General features: G+C 41.8%; 1 protein-coding gene across 2 annotated transcripts; it reads right to left on the bottom strand.

The window, feature by feature from the left end:
- Nucleotides 1–1506: 1506 nt before the first annotated feature.
- On the bottom strand, nucleotides 1507–21554 carry faxcb (failed axon connections homolog, metaxin like GST domain containing b). 2 transcript variants are annotated; one of them, XM_072394830.1, is made up of 7 exons: nucleotides 21273–21554; nucleotides 19585–19706; nucleotides 15237–15372; nucleotides 11568–11764; nucleotides 7484–7701; nucleotides 5974–6090; nucleotides 1507–4974 (listed from the first exon to the last, which is right to left on the bottom strand). In XM_072394830.1, exons 1-7 carry the CDS (start codon nucleotides 21306–21308, stop codon nucleotides 4655–4657), a joined length of 1146 nt encoding a protein of 381 aa, XP_072250931.1. In that variant the 5' UTR covers nucleotides 21309–21554; the 3' UTR covers nucleotides 1507–4654. The 2 variants fall into 2 exon arrangements, with proteins under 2 accessions (XP_072250931.1, XP_072250930.1); XM_072394829.1 differs by lacking the exon at nucleotides 21273–21554 and having other exon boundaries at nucleotides 19585–20035.
- Nucleotides 21555–21752: the final 198 nt, after the last annotated feature.

The following is a 21752-nucleotide window of genomic DNA, read 5'->3' as shown; positions in this document are numbered from 1 at the left end:
GGTCTTCCATGGCCCCTGTCCCACCAGACCCAGGCAGTAGGAGGCAGATGGACAGGACACGGCCACTGCCAGAGGGCCACGGGGCCGAGGGAGAGGGCCAGCCAAGACTAACTGAGCTCAAACACAGAAAGAAATTCAGTAATACATCGAATGCATCTGAATAACATACACAGATAAATATTACTGTTACCATGTTGACATAATAATATTTACAAAGTAGCATAAAACACACTCAGAAGTGTGTTAGCTTTGCAGGTAGAATTGGAGAAAAATCTGCATTTTGTTCTCTTGACAGAGCCAGGCAACATTTTACGTCGCGCTAACTGAATTGTGGGCGCACCATCTAAATGTATTAAGTTTAAACTAAAAGTTTAAACTTTCTGAGCGACAGGACTACGGAGAGAGCATGTGTGTTACACTTAATACAGCTTACTGAGACTGTAGTAGTGTACATCTACTTATGTCTGACACAATAGATCATCAAGTCTGCAGCTGCTTCAAAACATGCAAAACACAAAGACCTGCCCAAAATGACCCCATACGGAAGATTGTTTAAAAGGCCGACAGTAATTTGAAAGGAACGCATTTGTGTGTGAGCTTGGTGTGAACATGTGTAATAGGTTGGTGGTGCGGGAGGTAGCCACCACAGTCCAGAGAGCCACAGATGCTCCACTGTTTGTGTGTTGACTCTCTGTAATTTGTTTGCTCTAATTTGTTTTGCCGTGCCAGGGGAGTTCGGATTTTAATTTTGCTCTGTGTGTGTTTACCCCTCTTTGTGGATCGCTGATCTGTTAAGCATAGCGAGAGGGAGAGACAGTCGGAGAGAAGGGTGGGTTGTTCGCAGGGCCAAATTAAAAAAAGGAGCTGTGCAGATTGTTTTAAGCTCTGGCAGCCCCTTCAGGCCCAAAGGCTTCGCTTGCAGCCTGCACCTGCTCAGTCCCCTGGGAGCTTGGTTCCTGAACCGTGGCCCTAGCTTCTCCTCCTCGGGCCCCTAGCCCAGCCGCCTCATCCCCTCTACTTCTGTCCTCTCCAACGCAACTTCTTTCTCTCTCTTCATTCTACGCCTTCCCTTCTATTCACATTTTTTCCTTTTTTCTTCCCCAGTGACTCCTGAGTGACTCCCTCCATTCCCAGTCCTGGCCTATTCACCCCTTTTCTCCTCTCTAACACCTGCTCCTCTTAATCATCCCTCGTTCCTTATTTTGCTCTCGGTAACTTTCCTCTTTGCCCCTACTTTTTTGTCTCCCTCCCAAGTAGTCTCCTTCCACCTCCTTTCTTCTGCTGCTTTCTTGTTTCCAGCATCTGGCAGACTCTTAATCAGCCCCCTCTGCACCTCAATGATTGTGGCTTGTTAGCCTGATTGAAAACGCACAACAATACACATAAAATAGTCAAATGGCAATAAAATCCTGCAATGCGTCTCAATAAAGCCCCATCACGACATCAGCACTTCTTTACAAACCCAAAACGTCTCAGAAGGATGCAGATGAACTCAAAACAAACGTGTTCAAAATTGTCACAGCTAATCTTTATTTAAATCCTCCAGATGCTTCACTTTTTATGGCTGCTTGGCCATAGGTAGTTTGATCAGTCAGTCAGCTCTACGCACAGTATGGTACACTTTGTCACACAATATTTACATGACAGCAGCAGTAATGCTATGACATGGTTCCAATAACAAGACATCTAGTTGTGTTATGGCTTGATTAATGATGTCCACACTGCATGGTGGTGCCTGTACCAGATGAGGCGACTGGTGAGCAGACCGCTCAGGCCGGGACGGGTCGGGTCGGGTTGTGACCAACATGGACAGGACAACATGATGGAAGAACATTCTATCCACTGAATCCAAGTGTTTGGACCAGACTCTGACCTTCGGTCACCACAGTAACTCACAGATTCTGGCTTTAGGTCTTTGAAAAGTTTTCCTCGCCCCCTTTGATCTACTCAGTTACCTCAGACGGTACACACACATGCAGACTGTTTAGTTTGTCTGTTTTGTCCAGGTTTTTAGATTACAAGTTTTGACTCAGCACAATGGAGGTGAAATGAATTTGAATCAATATTCAATGTTGCCATTTTCTGACCAGTCAGAGACACCAGAACAAACAGTTAACTCGTCACTGCCACATGTCGTTGCAGATCAACTAAAGGCCAGTATTTCCTCCAACTCCTGCCGGAAATGTTTAGTTGCTAAACGCTTTACTGGTTTAGTTCACGAGCCAGTCGCTGGCTTCATCTGTGTCATTTGTTGCTGAGCAGTTAAGTGTCCAGAGGGTTTTTAATTTTACCAAAAGAGCTGCTGCTGCTGAGAATAATGCTGACGAGAGCAGTAAAACTGAACCAAAACAGAAAGGTCAGCTGAGAGCAACTGTAAAGCTCACTGCGGCCTCATCGCTATGAGTGACATCCGTCATATTATACACATGGTTATCCTTAATATGAAAACACTAGAAAAGGCAGCTATAGGTCATCTTTCTAGAAAAAACATATCCAGTTAGTTCTATACCAGAACCATCTTTTATCTGGTACTCAAGCTACGGCTAAAATGTCCTAAATAAGCATGTCTTGTGTGTGTGATCCATCTAAAATGAAGAATTAACGTATTTGTTTACTCGCTTTTCCCTGATATTGCTCTGAAATTTATTTATTTTTCGTTGGAATACATTGGAATCATTTTCGATGGTTGGTGTTTTTTTTGTTGAAATTAGATTTTTGGGACAGCTCCTCTGTCAACAGTTTTCATTTTTCTACTTTCTATCCATTGTCAACATATTCTTTATGCTGCAGCAGGAATTAGACAATTTTATATTTTCTTCTAAATTCCCCTCTATCGTGTTGAGAAGTAGAAATCCTAGAAACAAACAAAAAAAAACAACAAAAAAAAAAATCACAAGATTCCACTCGATGTTTAAATATTTCTTGTAACTGGCGTGACCCATCTATGCAACTAAAGTCACATCTACTCTACATGTCCCATAATCATTTTTACAGCCACCAAATTTCAGTTCCGAGCACTTCCACCAAGCAAAGCGTGACAGGTTCCCAAACACGTTGGTCCACGTTTCCTCTCAATACTTTCCATCTAGCTGTATTCAGCTCCTTTTGATTAAGCATTCTGACTCAGTCCATGAAGACCTTTTCATCGACTGCCTTATGAATGACATTCACGCCCAGAAACATTCACAGACAGCCATCCAACATAAGCAGCTCAGTCCCCTCGCAGCGTTCTCATTATGAGAACACTTACTGTTCTGCGTTACATCTGTGTTTCCCTCTCTTTTGGCTTATTCTGTGTGTCTTTCCTGAAACAAGGTGAAAATAAATTTCCACTAGTGCAAAATAACATCTCTCTCTGAGAGTAATAAAAATAAAGAAAAGCAAAGATTAACAAGAAAAAAAAAGACACAAAAAAAATATATATACACACATATTTGACACATGCATTTATATTGAAAGAAAATCAAATGGCACTGATCATTTATTACATAACAACAAAAAGTGTTGCAGAGCAGTTTTGCTCTAATAAAAATATTCTGAGCAAGGCTGACCTGTTGCTGCACCCAGCTGCAAAATGCAAGTCTGCATGCGCGTGCAAATAACACCTTAATGCTCTCTGACACCTATGAATGCGAAATACAGCGGGAATAAAGAAGAAATCTGTGGCGTGTATTAAATGGAGCGCACGTCCTCCTGCTGGGGTACGCTTCATGTGACAGAACGGGGAAGGACATCATGCTGACCGCTACCTCCATCTAGTGGTCAAATATAAAAACAACAGCTTTGCAATAGCACCACATGGGTGATGAAATGAATTCTGAAAAACTCAACACTCAAAGATAACGAACTCCAAGCATCTAATTGTTCACAGAGGAGAACATAAAGATTATAGCTGGTAAAAGAAAGGCGCAGATCTGCTCATCTTTCCCTTTTCTTCCTGCTCTCCATTCAATGGACCTTCATGTGGATCTGGGAGGAGTCTGACAGTCATACACCACTTTTTGATAAAGATTCTCCTCACATACAGAAAGGAAATGACACAAGGATCAATGTAGGACATGAACTGGCACTCAATGTCATCTGTGCTTACTATTCAGCACACGGATGTTAAACAGCAGACAGAGCAGCTGTTCCTTTTTAACCACATGATCAATCGCCACCTGTTTGAATGGGTTTATGCGTTATGACACATGGCAGAGTGGTGATTAGTTGCATCATTTCATAGCAAGTGAAGTGCCACCTGTCTCGTCAGCAACACTCTTTCTTCTTTGCTGCACTTTTCATGAGATCAGACGTTTACTTTGTATTAACCTCACGGCAACTTCTGAATCTGAGAACAAGACAAATAAGGCAAAAAGGAACTGCCGTGAGGACAGTTCTGGCGATGCAGAAGGGGACAAACCGCACAATAGTGTGTAATATTAGGAGGCTCAGTTTGTGTCCCCTGCATATAAACACCCTGTCTGTCTGTCTGTCAGGAAGTTGTAACAAGCTGAGCCTTGGAGGTGGAAGAGCTGGAACAGTTTCTCCAGATGTGTGAGCTGTTGTCTGGGCAGGATATTCCAGCCAGATTTAATAAGCAAATCCACACAGCAGCCTGTGGCGTAGACTATTCCAGTCTCCTGTCAGTCTTAATCTGTCAGCCAGTCACAAGTCAAACCTCTAGGTCTGGCATCAACTCCTCTTTAAGCAAAATGTCATTCTCAGACCCCGTGCCCACATCTGAGTCAAAGAGCGAGTGGTCGGAGTTGGCAGAAGGTGTGTGCGAGCGTCCAGCTGAGTGGCAGCTCCCGTCACTGTCGTCCAGAGTGTCAGTCCGGGAGAAGAGACCAAAGTCCAGCAGACCTGCAGGGGAGCTACTGCTGCTGCTCTCACTGTCCCCGTCGTAATAAAGATCCTCCACCTCCACAAACCACTCAGGCCAGAACCTTCGCCGTATCCGCTCACAGAACATGGCCAGGTTGATTAGCTCTCCTGTGGAGACATCAGCCACAGCAGGTTCACATGTAGGAGCTACAACTAAAAACAGGAAGCAGGAAGTATCACATGTGCTTAACAGCAAAGCGAGTCTGATACTGTTCTATAAGAAAATATGCATTGAAACGAAGAATCCTCTCCTTTGACTTTGCTATTACTCTCTGAGAAGATAAAAGACTTAAGTGTTCCCCCTTTTAACTGTGGATGGAGCTATCAAAGCAATGCTGTAGAACATCACTGCCATCTAGTGGGGAAAAATAAAATGGTAACTAGATAGATGAGAGCAGGATTCTTCATGCGTGTGAAAACCCCAGTGGGCATCAGTAATCATTTGAGCAAGCTTCGCAGGAAGCAGATTTGGTGGTCTTGGACCAACATGAATATAACTCACTGCTGCAAAGTCGTGCTATATCTTGAAAAACTTGTTTGATAGGTCTCAACTTTGTCCTGCAGCAAGACAATGATCCCAAGCACATCTATAGGCTATGGAAAAACCTACTTTCAGAACTGACCCCAAACCCAAAGAACTGGTTTGGGATGAGCTCGACCAAAGGGTTCAAACCATTTAGCCAACAAATGGCTCTGTGGATGCATTTAAACTGATCGAGCCACCTTTAGGATGCTGTGATTATAGCGCTATGATCAAAGCCTAAGGTGGCTTTTTAAGAGTCTGTAAAACTGAACTTTAAGCTGACTTGCATTTGTTTCCATCAGAATTAGTGTTTTCATATTTTCAGACAATACTTAACGTCAATAAAGTTTACTTTAAAGGAAAGCTCAGCTGCAAATGTGAATTTTTTTTAAAAATAAACACACATGGGGGCTACTGTAAGCTCAGGGTGTATATATAGAGAGACACATATAGGGTGTGACTATATACTACAAGTACCTTACAGCTCACATCATACCAACAGCATAATGATGCAATGTTTAGTGTTTATCCCTGGAACATTTTATAGTTAGTCACTTATGTGCGAGTCGTGCACAGGTGCTGACCTTTGATGAGTTGCTCCGGTCGTGTCCCTGGTAGAGTCCACATAGCCTGAGCGAGGTGCCCAAACACAGTTGCATCTAACGTTGACATCTTCGAGCCCATAAAGTATTTTTTATCTCCTACATGACAAGAGGACAAACACACGCAGAGAAAATTTCAAAGCAACGTCAAAGAAAGAATTTGTGTCTAAATAGAAAAAAAAAAACAGACATTATAAGTTAGTAACCATAAACTTACCAATCTTTTATAGATTGACTTTCCATGGCTGTTTTAGATGAACTCGATTGCTCTTTTATCAATACTTCCACTCATCCTCTTGAATTTCAGTGAATTTTGCTCATTTCACAAGACCACAACCTCTTGGAGTGGAAGAGGGTGGTTTTTCCAACGCTGGCAGTATTCACATTACTTGTGCATTACTTTCACTCTGTTTCTACCCACTTTTAGCTCATTTCGTTAATCATCATCTAGTAACTTCTCTCTTTCTCTTAGCTTTTCATTTCAATCAATTAAACCATTATTTTGGGCTAATTACGTGCATCTCACCTGTTGGTCCAATTTATTTAGGTAATTCCATCTGTTGTTTATTCATTAACTATCCTGTGTAAACAATGTGTTAATTACATTTGGCTAGCTATTTTAGCTCATATGTTAGCTTGCTCACTCGCTTTCTTGCCAAGTGCAGGAAAATGTAGTTTTCAGGAGAGAGATGTTGCTAGTTTTTTACTCAGGTCACTCCAGTATGTACTGTTGTATGTGGGAAGTTATTGTCCATCTTTCCACATTAATTAACATAACTTCTAAATAAAATTGTCTGTATCTTTTTAAATCTGTGGAGCTACTGCACAAAATACCATAATTTCAACGGTGCAACAGCAGCAACAACAACAGATTTCAGATGAAAACCTGAAAACACGTGTGTGTAGCAGACAATAAAAACATAAGCCATATGGTTGGAGAGAGTATTGATGACTTTACTCTGGGAATAACTTTCCATTTTACCACAAGTGGCCATTTATTAAAATGATAGCAACAGATCAATACAAAGCTCTTTTCTGTACTCCACCTGATGGTTTGTTTCCATTTGAACACCCTTTGGCTGTCATCCAGATCTTTAATGCATTTTCATTAATGTCAGTACCTCAAAAGCTAAGCAGAAGGGCAATGATGTTTTGTACTGGCATAAATTACGATCAAATGCACAAAATAATCTTTGGTTTGCTGTTTGTTAGGAACACATTCCTACTGTACGAAAGTTAGGATGCACTAATCATAAATACTTGGCCATATTATCCGGTCTAAGAATTGTACTGTTATCCCGATGGTCTGCTTATAAATCTGAGAACAAACTGACCTGAAACAGACATCATACAGTAGATAAGAGACACATCTCTCCCTTTCTTTCTCACATCAGCATTAATACTTCCTGAACCTTACTTGATATTTTAGGCTGTAACTGATATCTAATTCTGATTTTGGAAAAGGTCTGAACATATGCTGTTGTCTACCTACCCAACAGAGTGGCCAGCGTCCTCATGTCCTTCTCCATCAGTGTGTAGACCTCCTCCTTGGAGAAGCGTCCGATGCCATGGCCGTACATCTCCCTGCGCACCATGCTGCCGTTCAGGTGGCTCAGCAGCCACTTCAGTGTGTCGCTCAGAGGCCCGCTCATCGCCAGCAGCTTCTGGGTTTCCTCCAGGTTGTCCACCCACTGACAGTAGGCTATTGTCCTGAGAGGAGACACCATGTATACAACTACTTGTTGACATTACATTGGTGGGACTGAAAAAAGGCAACAACCAGTGACTGCAATATCCAAAATTTCACTTTGAAGTAAGTCATACATGTTAGTGTAAGTTATTTAAATCTAAATAAGAAACAAAACAATAAAACATTTTGTTTATTTAAAAAACCCATAAAGTTCCTATTTGCTTTTCAGTTCGCCACAAAGCTTTTAACACAACACGATCTGACGGGCAGTCTTCTGAAGGCAGATGATATACCGAACAGCTTAAAGCAGTTTTCCAAGGATTCAGACCTTGAATCGTGAATTTAATTTTTGTTGTTATCAAAGACAAGACAGAAATATTCCTTTAAGTATCTTTCTTGGGTGAAGTCTACATTGCATAGCACTAAGGTATGAGACACAAATAATCAAGCGCTTTGCTGTGACCGGACAAAAAAATCCACTCTTCATCAGTCCAATATGTAATGACTGATGTAGAGTTGTGTCAACAATCTGTTTTATTAGGGGTTCAGCCACTGCTTCCTATTACCAAACAAAGCTTTATGTCTACCGACAATTAACCTCATTGTAATCAATAAAAGTGTACCACTGCTTCCATTCCACCGCCCATCCATCACTCGCACTGCTCTCCACTCACGACCAGGACACATCACATATTCAGCACCTCAAATTGAGTTCTTCTTGTTCTGCACACGAGTAAATGCTGTTAGTTAGTCCCCGACTCTCATGAAGAATGAGGCGAGAGGAGAAAAGATGATAAGGTAAAATTCCACTACAGTAATGGATTAAAAACATCCTCTTCAAGCTGCTTTGGACAGTCCTCCTTATGGACCCCTCTTCCTTTGGGGTAAATAAAAAGAAAACCTAAGTAGGTCCATAAGCTATTTTCATGTCAAGTAGAAATTAGTCTCAACAAAGTGGTTCATCAGGTCTTCCATGCAAACGAGCAAATCTTAGTCTCACAATCCCCCTTTGCAAATCAGCTGTTAATTATCTGCATCTCCTTGTTTGTGACTATTACAGGTTTGCATAAATAAAACCTACAAAGAACAACTGTTTTTAAGACTTGTCAGTAATGAGCAAAATAACATGATATTTAGTAAATTGATTTATGTCTGACATATGTTGACGCTCTCTGTGTGTAGACAGCCTCCTGTTACACAGGATTGAGCTGTGACACCCTGTCACCACTGCAGTTTCTCATGCTCCCTCACACAGAAACAAACTCAGCTCATCTGAGAGCCTGAAAGCCAGATGCATCTCCCAGCAGCCTATGAGCTGCGGTAGGACTGTTAACAGGGCCCAGTGTTCAGCCTGCGGTCCTTTTGTTCACTGTACACTAATGGTAACTCGACAGAAGCTGAATTAAAGCATCTGGCATACATTACACAGTGGTTACTGTCCACTGGCGACACACTGCCTGTTATACTAACTGATATCCCAAGAAGACAGACCGTGCTTTGTGTCCAGGTTAGAAGAAGAAAAAGCAGAGTCCCAACACAGAGCCAGAAGCTAAGAGTGAAATTCATATTCACTGTACCAAATTCATCCCTGTGAGATGTGTACTGTAGTGAAGATAAAACTAACAGACAGTGACATTTTAATGAATCAATGTAGGATGTTTTGGACATTAACATAGCCACACTTCTTTCAGGTGAAAGTGGCCCGAGTCAACAGCTGAAAAGCTAAGTGATGTTTGACTCTAAAACAATCTCAAAAGGCACACAATGACGCAAAACAGACATGCTCTGTAATATCAGTGCTACAATGATGAAAATAACAAACAGTAGTTGTGGTTTCCAGCAACAATCTCGGGGGCTCAATACTGAGCCAATGCAAAAGTAGTTTAAAAAAAAAAAAAACTACAGTAACAAATATGGCCTCTTTAAGCTGGCTTAAAACGCCAGTCCATCTCTAGACTGCCATATGTAAAAATGTCCAAACAAACACATTTGCAGCCCAGAAAAACAAAACAAATAACACCAAAAAAGACCCCCCATATTTATTTTTCCCCATAGCAACAACTCTATCGGTCTGAATTTCTATGTAAATCACCTTTTCAGTTTGTATGAAGACTTAAAATGATACATTTCCAAAAGTGTGACCACTTTGAGTAACGTGCTGCTCCATGGACTCTCAGTCAGATCCATTGTGTGTATGTCGCCTCTGGTTCCAAAGAACCGAACTAGTTCAAAACAAATGGCAAACGTAAGACCTCAAAACAGTAGTCCACAAACAAACAAGAGATGCCGCAGTGGCTGCTTTTATACCCAGATAAATGTAACATGTAAACATTAAAATAACTATTTATGCATTTTTTAGAAATTTACCTAATTAATAAAGAATTTTATAAAGCGAAAAATAGCTTCTGTAATTTTAAATTTGAAGCAGTTGAACAAACAAGCGCATACAAAATGATGTGGTAGCTGTGAGCTAGCACACCAGTATCTGGCATTAGTTTTCATTTGAAGCTCTATTTGTGTCCAATAGTCATATTATTTGACTTTTCTTTCCAGTAACTAACTTTGTCTATCTGTTTCCTGATGAACTGTGCTGACAGCGTTGGGATGAGGATAGTGTTTGTGGTAAGAAGCGTCACTTATTAGCCTCGTTTAGCTAAAAATGAGCTAAAACAGCTTAAATGCTAGCAGAGCTGCAAAATCATCTTTCCTTGGATTGACAGTCAATGTAATATTTTTCAAAAGGGTAGCTTGAGAAGAAACTATTGTTAATATCATATACTTTGAAAAGGAATATTCTTTATTGAACGTTGTCAAAAACACTAAACTTAAACTGTTTCGACAGAAAGCTTCACACCTCAGCTCAACAGGATGACTCTGTGTTTGTGATACAATTGGATCTTAGTGCTGCTGCTTGCCTGTGTCTCTCCACAGCAACAAGCTGCCACACTGCCCTTCTCTGACATAAATAATTCAGCAAACAAGTCTATATGTGGGTCTAATCGTGGCAGCAAGGATGGGAGAATGGGAGTTACATCAGTGACCTCTGCTGCTTATGAAATTCCCTGTTTGCATCTCACATAATACACATATAAAACTATGATATGTCACATGCTCTTTATCATCTTCTTAACAATTTAGGAGTAAGACAAGAATTTCCTTCAGAGTGAGTCTAATTAAACAGAGGACAGTAGGCCACATGGCACGGGATCAGCCAAGGTTAGATCAGTGTATGCTGAGGGGATGGGTGGTGGAAGATGGATAGGGCTTTTAGGTAATGGAAAACACTCTCTCTGTTAGTGAGGAGTGGTGAAAATTATTTCCTAGCAGCAGCAGCAGTGCATGTCTGCCCCAGTGGCACAGGAGTGACTCACCACTGCGAAGGATGGCGGAAAGCACAGCAGGGTTAGGGAGGCCAGAGTCAGCCCAGTTAATGCTGGAAGGCATTATATATAATGCTTAAATAAAGCTGGAAGGGCACTCAGAGAGCAAATCCGCCACCGAGGCCGATGACGATACCCGCGCACCTATAATACGGTTATGAAAAAAGTGATCTGGATCGGAACCAAAATATAATGGATTATTTTGTTCTCCGTGTGCCATTTCTATACCGTGTTGAATTAAATTCAGGTTGATCTTTTTTTCAGGCTTCTGACATTGTTTGGTTATTAGAATTTGTCAAACAATATAAATAAAAACATAGAATCTTTCATAAACTACATCTAGTTATAATGGAACAGCCCTTCATTCTCCCTTCAAAATCATTGAAAAGTTGCTTAACAACTGTTTCAAGTCATTTGCAGCACCTGCAAATCTATTTCTGAAAAAAGCCTTCCACAGACACGGCTGTAAGTTGTGGAACAGTTTAAGTGTTACCACTTAAACTTACCAGTAGAGGTGATCTTCAACCATTTTGGTGACGGCTCGTGACACGGCTCTTTCCTGAGGGGTGAGGTTCTTGTTCAAGTTGACCCCCAGCTTCTCCTCCAGGAAGTCCACGATGAACTCTGACCCAGACACCTGCTCGTGGTTGTACTCGATCCACGGCATCTTCCCCTGTGGTGACAGCCTCCCATCAAAGTAGTTCTGCAGAGGGAGGGAGGTTCATGTGAGATCACACTATATTGAATTAACAATTTCCCCCTGTTGTTGTCCAGTTGTTCTGGGTCTTAAGTCATACCACCAACTAAAAGTCAGAGTATGTAGATTATCTAAAAGAATTCCAGAAAATCAACATGAAGAGGAAGGGAAATACTAGTTTATTTTCAAGCCTCTTGCAGGTCATTTAGCAGTAAGAGATTCTGGGAACATTTGTATAGTTTTACCTGAATTGTAACACATGGCTTCTCATACCAATGTTATGCTGATGATACCCAGCTCTATCTGTCATTCCCACCTGACGACCACACGGTCTCAGCACGAATCTCAGACTGTCTCTCTGACATATCAACATGGATGAAAGCCCATCATCTCCAACTTAACCTCCCAAAAACTGAACTGCTTGTCTTCCCAGCCAAACCATCCATACACCACAGCATCTGCATCCAAACTGAATCCCGATCTCTTGCTCCATCAAAGGTTGCTAGAAACTTGGGTGTCATGATTGATGACCAACTAACCTTCAAAGATCACGTTATCTCTGTTGCTCGTTCACGCCGCTTTGCATTGCTAAACATAAGAAAAATCAGACCATACCTAACCCAACATGCCACCCAGCTCCTGGTGCAGGCCATGGTCATCTCCCGCCTTGACTACTGCAATGCTCTCCTTACTGGTCTCCCAGCCTGTACTATGAAACCTCTGCAGATGGTCCAGAACGCAGCGGCGAGTCTGGTCTTCGATCAGCCTAAAAGAGCACATGTCACCCCTCTGTTCATTGAGCTCCACTAGCTACTCTTAGCCGCCCGCATCAAATTCAAGTCACTGATGTTAGTCTACAAAGTGCTTAATGGAACGGCTCCCATCTACTTGAATGCTCTTGCAAAGGCTTATGTCACAACTCAGTCCCTCCGTTGGTCGCAGGATTGTCGTCTAGCAGTGCCTACACCTACACTAAGACAATCCAAACTCTTTTCATGTGTCGTCCCACGATGTTGGAATGACCTACCGAGCGCAACCAGAAAAGGGGCGTCCCTGTCTATCTTCAAGAAACTCTTGAAGATAGGCACTTCCTTCTATGCCTGCACTCTACCTCTACTCTGTCACCTCTGACAGAGTCAGACTAGTGGGTTCCTTCTATGTAGTTTATTGTTAGCTTTTTATATAGCTTGTTATATCTTCATTTGTAAGTCGCTTTGGATAAAAGCGTCTGCTAAATGCATAAACATAAACATATTATGTATGTATGCACATATTTACATTTTGAACGTGTGTGAACATAAAGATGGAAACATTTCATTCTTATTTTCACATTTAGAAGTTCTTTAAACCCAATTCAACAGGCTTGGCGTATAGGATTAAGTGACATCTAGCTGTGAAGCTGTAGACTGCAGCCAACTGAAGAACCCCCTTCTCAACCTTTTGAGGTGTAAGAGAGAAACTTGGGTGGTTATGAGGCAGAGGTGAGTTTATCCCTTTTGAACTAATGCAGAAACACATCGTAACAAGGTGCACTTGTAACAAGAAAGACGACCAACGGCATGCAAGATATTAATGGCTTACTCTAAACACAACAGTACATGTACTTGACTTAAACCCTAAACGTCAAACTGCACCTCTGTGACGGACTGGCGACCTATCCGTGCTTGTCCCTGCCTCTCTTCCAATGACAGCTCCAGGTAACCCAGAAGAAGTTTCCAACATCACAACAGAGATGTTTATAACTAGAAGACCAATTTTGACTGTTCATCTGTTAGATGAATGTTTGATGGTGCTCTTCAATGCAAAAGTCACATTCAGATGGTAGAAGTACACACACCAAACAGAGGAGGCTCCATCCTGAATTGTGTGTTTATTATGCAGCAAGATGGCAACGTGGAAGAAAAAATACAGCGGACAGTTGCCTCCATGATGTTAAAAACACAAGCGTTCTACTTTCCAGTCCAGAGGAAAAGTTGTAAATTCAGATATCTGTCCTTTACCGCCCAAAAGCATTATCCACTGAAGAAAAGCAACACCAATATTTACTTTTGTTTTGGTTCTTTCTCTGTCATTTCACATATTTGCAGCTGAACAATTTATTTGCAGGCGGAGGGGAGGCGAGTGCAATGTTTGCCGGAAGTTTTCACTGACATTCGTTAGCCTGCAGTTTGTTTGCCCGCTACCGTTTCCTCTGCTTCTGTTGGCTCCAGCGCAGACTAGACATCGCGGTGACACATGTCCCATCTAGTAGCACAAAGCGGTATTCCAGAAAAACTTTCTACATCTCACCTACAGATTATGAAGGGAGTTTTCTTATAACACGTCATCAGTATTGTTTTTTTTTTTTTTCCCCAATTCTGTTGATAGCTGTAGTTGAATTTTTTATGTTTTTTTTTTTAGAAAGAGCCCCTTTAAAAAGGTAAATATTCAAATGTTCTAGAATGGCCAAGTCAAAGCGTAGCCCTTAATCTACTCGAGGATCTTTGAAATGAGATAAAGATTCCTGTAAAGCAGCAGTGAGGAGAACTGAAGCTGCCATAATCCCAAATAAATACAAAAGTATATAAATGGCCAAATGAATAAGTTTATATGATGATAAATGCTGCTAAAATCAAATGGAAACATTATTGAATAGAATGTAAAACAGACACATTTTTCTGCTTTAATCTTAAACTTAACTAATTTAAGATGTAATTAATGTGGCTATTTATTTACTTTGCCACTCAATTTCATTTATATTTTCATTGGAATATATTTAGATTATTTCTTTGTTGATTTGCTACTTATTTCTGTATTATTTCCTTTACATCACATCGATCTACTCAATCCCTCCAAATTATTTTTTAATCACCTGAAGTCTTTTAATTTGATTTAGATTTTTCTAATTTACTTAATCTATAGAATTATCTATGTCCCAGGGCCCAAAAATAAAGCCTGTTTATTTCCATGTTTTCTTTTCACATTTCCCTGTCTCGTTTTCACATTCCTGCAGAACTTTCTGCTTAATCGTGCAAATGAGGAGTTTTTTAGAAGAGTGAGACCTCCTCTCAAACAGAGACTCTCCCGCTTTAAACTGCATCCTCCCCGATTCTCCACACATTATCCACAAATTCTCTGGTGCTCATTTGTGAAAAACAGTATTTGTAAATCTGTGCGGAACGCAAAGCATGATCATTGAATCCTGCGTGTCTAGTATAGAAGGATGCAAAGCTGAGCTTTGCTTTGATGTGATCTTATTACTTTAACAGCCATGAACTGCAACGAAGCACACTGTGCCTTAGATAGCAGACGTAATTCCAGAGTTTATCCAACATAAAATATGTATTTTTCAAATCTACTGTTTTTAACGAAGAACTGTTTCATATTTCTGGCAGAAAACCGGAACATCAATGTCTAATGACACAAAATACCAACCAAAGAAACTCAAGCGTCACCAGTAGACACGACTTCTGCACAAAAACTACAGCAAACTAGTCACCTGGTAAGGCAGATCCACCATGCGCAGATACGTCTCTATTTTGAGGCAGAAGGGGGAGAGGCTGGGCACGCCATTCTTTGGTCTGGAGAACTGATGGAGGATGATGGCATCTTTAGAGTCCAGCTCCTGCTCCTTCCTACAGGAAGCACAAACAGAGAAAAACACATTTTTAATAATAATCCAACTATTACTTCAGCCTAAGCTTAAATAAACTGGCAAATGTTTGAGCAATATCTGCTTTTGTGGAGTTTTGCCACCTTAAAGGACAGCAGCCATGATCTTTCCTGAAAAAGCTGGACAGTGAATCAGTCTGGCCAGGAGTGATTGGTGTTCCTGGTGGTTTTCTGGGTCAGTTGGTACTGTGAGATAAATACCATTCAGCGTTTATCAAAACCTTCTTGTGAGTAACCGGTCATACTTGGAGTTTATTATAGTGAGGTGACACAGCAGCAAGTCCCTGCATCCCTGAGCTCTAGTATTTTTACACAATTACCCACCAACAAGCTCTTATAAAAGAAAAGGAAAAGAAATTGCAGTAACATGATTGTTTTATCATCTCTGAACAAATTAGTTGCATTTTGTAGTAATAGTTGAGCTCTAAACTGTCTGTGTGCCATGTTCAGCAAATAAAAAGGCTGTTGTGTGATTTCATTAAATCACATGGATCATACACTGACGCTTTGCTCTGCGTTCACCAGATAAAATTCTGTTGGATTTAAGTCTCAAGAACAACCCGAGAAATGTGGTTTTACTGACTAGAAACTACCGCTAACATTGCTCCACTGCATAAGTGGAGTAGTAGAAAAAGCTTCTGGTGGATTTGGATTTATCGAGTAAATGAGTCATCACGAGTAAACATAAAGACCTAACGGTACTTTTCACCCGCAGTCGTAAAGGGCCTAATGATAAACTAGTATGCACTCAGTTAAGAAGGAGAAAATATAACAAAAGGGAATAAAAAGGCAGAGAATTGTGTGTGATTTTCACCCCTGTGGTCCTGGTCAAACCACACATCCATTCAGGCATCTTAGAACATTTCTCTCACACGTATATGGGGCCTGTTAAAAACCCTGCTTAAACAGTGATACGAATTTAAGGAAGAAGACCATTTTTATATAGAGTCATGTGAAAAATAAAGTACATCCTTTCATTTGTAAGGTTTTTTGACCCATACAAGATCTTACAACTAAGCAAAGACAGCCTCAGATGAACAACAGCTCATGAAATATTACACTGTGTCGTTATTTGTTCAATAAAAACCAAAGCAACATGCAGAACATGAACACAACATGTGCTTACTGCTTACACGGGAGTGAAGGAGACAAGTAGCAGCCAGGTGCTGCTGATCAAAAGCACTCGATTTAACTGATCATCATATGTGTGAGCACCTCTGTAAAAGCTGAAGTCTTGGCAGTTTGCTGGTCTGGAGCATGTAGGTGGGTCGAACACAATGCCAAGGAGGAAAGACATCAGTGGTAATGTTAGAGAGGCTATTCCACAGTCACATTGTTCACACTTAATAGAGTCCTCTCACCATTTTTAGGTCCTACAAAACACTTTTTAATGTGTTTCTTATTCACACGTATATTCATGCTGGGCATGTCCTTTTATATACAAGGGTCTCAATTAGCATGTTAAAGGTCATGCAAGTTCAATTATGAAAAGACTTAACTGACTTGACTTGTTTGGAAGGGCTGCCAGGAGATAGCCTCCTCTTTCTGAAAAGAACACAGCAGCTCGGCTTAGGTTTGCAAAGTGGAGATGTTTGACCATAATTAACAACACCACTTTCAGTGAAAACTCCACCCAGACCACCAGCTTCTCATATCAACTGTCAAGCACAGTGGTGGGGTGGAGGTGTGATGGTTAGTTCATTCACTTAGTTCTTCACACAGGACCAGGGAATATTTATTCATTTAGTTAACGAACAGCGGTATTTTCTGTCCTTTCTTTTCCACATGACTGTACAGCAGAAGTCTGAAGTTTGAACACATTTTCCCCCCATTCATTTCAAATTAGCAGATGTCTCCAAACTTCTGGCTGCCACTTTCTTATGTCAAATCCGTTTCTCATCAGATGTTAGACATAATCTTCCAGCCGGACACGCTCTCTCTCTCGGTGTCTGTTTAGCATGTCTTTTATCACTTGCCAATGCGTTTTATGTTTGAATGACTTAATGTAACTGTACAGTATCCTTGCAACAGCTGCTCTACTTATCACTGGACATTATTTTATCCCAGAAATTCTGTCCACTTAATCTTGAAATCAGGAGGCCTTTTTTGCTGTAACTCTGCCTACGAGGTGACGTAGTTGGCACAGTGTCTACATCGGTTTGTCATATCTGCAAAGGACGAAACTTGTGTCATTATAGCTCAACAAATGTGACATGTTTCCTTATTTTGGTGTACTGGCAACACTTGAAACAGCTCATGAAACTCCAAGCACAGTCTGAGTCAAAGATTAAGTGTTCATGGTTGTATATGAATTAATTCAAGGAGATGAGGTGCACTTGCAATTCTTCTTCTTCTTATCATTGTCATGCTCACTGTACACATATGGTCGTAGTGTTTGTAGGATGCCAAATCCAATTTGGACAGAACAGATGCTGAAGTAGATTAGCTATGAAAGGTTTTTGTTTACACAGAGGATTGGTTTCATATCATCGTTAATGCTCATTAAAAGATGCCCTTCTGTTCTTTACCACATCACAGTCTACACCAGGGGTCGGGAACCTATGGCTCACGAGCCAGGTGTGGCTCTTTTGATGATTGCATCTGGCTCGCAGATAAAACTAAATATTCTCACTTGTTTTAATCCATCCATTGATTTTTCACTGCTCATGTCCTGTTCAGGGCTGCAGGAGCAATTGTCCATTATTTTAATTGGATGATACTGGACTACGTTGGCCGTTGCGGCGTAAAACAGGTAAACGCCCCCTTTTGAATCAGTCTGCTCGGTCATTAGCTCAAAGCTAACCCTTCCACGAAGAAGATGGCGAAAAGAAAAAAAGATGACGAATATCGTACATTTCAGGCCGAGTGGACTGAAGAATTCGCCTTTGTGGAGAGAGCAAATTCTGCGGTGTGTCTAATTTGCAATGACAAAATTACATCGATGAAACGGCACTTCGACACGCGCCATGCTACCTTTGCATCAAAATACCCGGCAGGAGGCAGCGGAAAGAAAGCGTGCCAAGAGCTACTAAAATATATTATATGGCTCTCATTGAAATAAATTTCCAAATTTTTTGCTTTCATGGCTCTCTTAGTCAAAAAGCTTCCCGACCCCTGGTCTACACACTCAAGAGTTTTGTTTCACTGTTTTGTGGTGCTGAAAAATGTCTAGCTCTTACGAGTCGCTGTCCATACTCATATGGTGCTGAAACCATTCCACAGTTTAGTGAAATTTGCAGGTTGGTTAGGTTGGTTGGGTTGGGGTGTCATTATGTGTGATGTCCCTTCTGCATCTCATCCATTCAGACTCGCCCCGAAGGACCATTTCAAATGCTCTCAGAAGATTAAGTGTCTCACTGAGGGGAACAGTGGAAGCTGCCCACTTAAGGCGGCTGCGCTGTAAGGGCCAACGACGCATCACATGGCAAGAGCAGATGACGCCGGCAGGCTGCGGGTCCAGCCTCAGCAGCCTGCACGTGATTCAGCAGCAGCGCTCGAGCACCGAATGCAAGGTTACACGGCTTAGAGTGGAGGAGGAGAGGGGAGGGGCAGTGAAAGCAGAAAATATGAGGCCACTGTAACAGGATGTACTTACTCCCCGGCACAGGCCTGGCCTCAAAAATAATCCCTCCACTGACAGGCGGGCATTCTTTTACTCTGACAATAGACGCGTGTAATTCACTTTTCCATGTGCGGGGACTTATCGCATCTCATTCATCCTCTTTGATAACATAGAGCATACAGCTGCAAATCTTTTTTTTGTTTGTTTTGTTTTTCTAAGCAGCTTTTGCATGTATTCACTACAGATTTTATTACACGGTCGAACAGGCTCTCCAGCGCCCAGGAGCGCTTCGTTCACACACGCTCAGGTGCCGACGAGGCTGGCACGAGAGCGAACGTGTGACTCATTGCTTTCCTTCTTTTTTTTTTTAATTTATTTCCTCCTCTGACTGTCGTGTCCTTGGAAGGAGGAAAACAAGCACTGAAAACTCATCGATCAACGCGAGATCTCCAGAGAAACTAGCCCCACAATCCAGGATCCGTCTGTGGCGTTATCAGAGCCCACTGAAATGACGTCCGATCAGTCACCGTCAGCAGGTGCGATTAGAAATTAGGCATTGAGGGATACATAATAAATAAATAACAGTCAAGGCGTATTGCCTCTGCTTTCCTACCTGATGGCGAGCAGCTCGTGCAGTAGGTAGGCTGCAGCAGCCAGCAGGGCCCCCCCGGTGATGTACAGGGTCTTTTTCCACCAGGAGTCCGAGCCCAGAGCCGACATGATGCCCCCGTAGTCCTGTAAAGGAAAGGCGATGATGTAGCCATACAAAGACTGCTGCTGCTCGGGGCTGCACAGGCCGAGCGGAAGGGTGTGATTCCGCCCAAGTTCAACCACACACGGCCGCGAGGAGGCGAAGCCAGCAGCCCAGTGCATCCTACCACCTTCGGTTACAACCACCCCGCTTCCTCCCTGCTGCGGTCCCCGTTCGGATTCATTGAAACGCCCGGCGGGCAACTTACGGCATGGCGGTGCTGAGGCTAATGGCTACTTATCCAGAAAACTGCAGAGTGTAAACATTGCACCTCCTCCTCACCAGGAAGATGCTCAGCACCCAGCTGGCCTTCCTTTGCAGGTTCTAGAAAGCATAATCAAATAACTTGCCAACGCAACACCGTAACTTCCTGTTTGAATTTTCAAAATAATTGTAATTTAGTCTAACGTTGCTTTGTGACTTCACATTATCAAACTATTTCATGGTTCTTATTTACTATTAATATGTACTTTTAAGTAGCTTTTATGTAAAAAAAAACTAAAATAAATTACACTCCTAACAAAGTAAATTAACTACTGAGACACTAACTGTCGGGTACTCACACTTTACAAACACACGAGCCTTTCTTTCATGGCTCTGACCATCAAATTTTACAGTGACTTCCAAGTTATTGTTGTTAGGGCTCAAACTACATCAAACATCAATCTGGCAATTACATTCTCCAATATTTTGTCCGTTTTAAATGTCTTGCACAAAAAGATGATTCATTCAAGAGGCAGCAGACAGTGGTATCTCACCACTGCTCATTCCATGTGACCAAATCAAAAATATCAAGTTAATTACTGTATAAAACACAGAATATCTACTGGGAAATGCATTTTCGAAGTGGAAACCCAAAGAGTAGTTGGTATTATTAGATAAAAAATTACCTAAGACGAGTGTAATCATGCACAAAGCGGTTTCTGTTAAACATTTGATCAACAATCGGACTACTCAAAACTACTTTTCTAATTATTTCTACAGAGCAGTTGTTTGTATCTGCCACCAAAACCTTTTTTGCAGAGGTTGCCTTCATGTGTATTCCAGTGGGTGAAAACATCCAGCTTCAGTGGCTACTTTGGTATGATGAATAGAATTGAATGGTTGTGGAAGAGCGCCCAACACCGTACTCATTCCTGACCACAAAGTAGTCAGCCGAAAACAGGGGATATGAATTACTAAAAGCTCTGTAAAAAGTTACAAAGTGCTATATTTTCTTCTCTTAACTGACATTTTTGTTTCATTAACTAACATTTACTTCCTTAAGGGTTAAACATATACGTGTAGCAAAGACCAGTCAAGAAACAGAGTAAGTAGATACCACACACCCCCCCCCCCGCTGGTTTATTCGACCACTTTTACAGATTTAATAACAACTAACTGATTACGTCAAGTTATCATGTTGGCGGAAGCATTTCAAAAAGATTTACAGCAACGCGGAGAACTTCAAGTCTTCAAGCGACGCGTCACCTGACAGGATGTAGTCTGCCGTTAACTGGAGTTTTATTTAGGAGTTAAGTGACTAAAAGTGGATAAAACTATCTACTTACTCTGGAACAAGTTCGAAGGTGCAAGAGGACCGTCATGTTGACGACTAAATCCGGCAGCAGGTGAGTTGTCGGTCGGTTTGTCGTGCATGCCGAGGAGTGGATGAAGACAACTTCGAGGAAAGAGGATCCTGTAGCTTAGTTACATCACCGTCGGAGCCGCTGTGTTGCCGGTAAGCTCCTGGCTGCCGTCTCCCACCTGCTGTCGGTGTTCGGGACACTGGCGGAGACTCCGTCAGAGACGAACTTGATGAACTAATGATGTAGCAACGCTTATTCTCTCGGTCAGTGGTGTATGCCAAAGCCGCCGACGGAGCCATGGCTACAGACAAATTAGCCGCGCAGTCCCGCGTTTCCAAGGAGCGCGCGTCACAGCACCCGCTCTTGTTTTCAGTCACAGCTGAACCCGAGTGGAAAAAGTCACAAAAAGGACAGTGAGAAACGTTTCTGAATCATACACCAACAGAACTCACTGAGGATCGC

Source organism: Leuresthes tenuis, unplaced genomic scaffold (genome assembly GCF_036924035.1).
Source record: "Leuresthes tenuis unplaced genomic scaffold, fLeuTen1.0.hap1 SCAF_10, whole genome shotgun sequence".
Taxonomy (NCBI): domain Eukaryota; kingdom Metazoa; phylum Chordata; class Actinopteri; order Atheriniformes; family Atherinopsidae; genus Leuresthes; species Leuresthes tenuis.
Note: the sequence above shows the minus strand (reverse complement) of the source record. Positions and strands in the feature narration are given on the sequence as shown.

Excerpts from the sequence above, each read along its gene's own strand:
- faxcb (XM_072394829.1), bottom strand. The coding sequence starts at position 19,844 with ATGCACTGGGCTGCTGGCTTCGCCTCCTCGCGGCCGTGTGTGGTTGAA. Across the intron at positions 7,702-11,567 it reads GTTGAAGATCACCTCTACTG|GACAATAGCCTACTGTCAGT; the intron begins GTAAGTTTAAGT and ends GTCTCCTCTCAG. Across the intron at positions 6,091-7,483 it reads GACGCTGGCCACTCTGTTGG|GAGATAAAAAATACTTTATG; the intron begins GTAGGTAGACAA and ends CTTGTCATGTAG.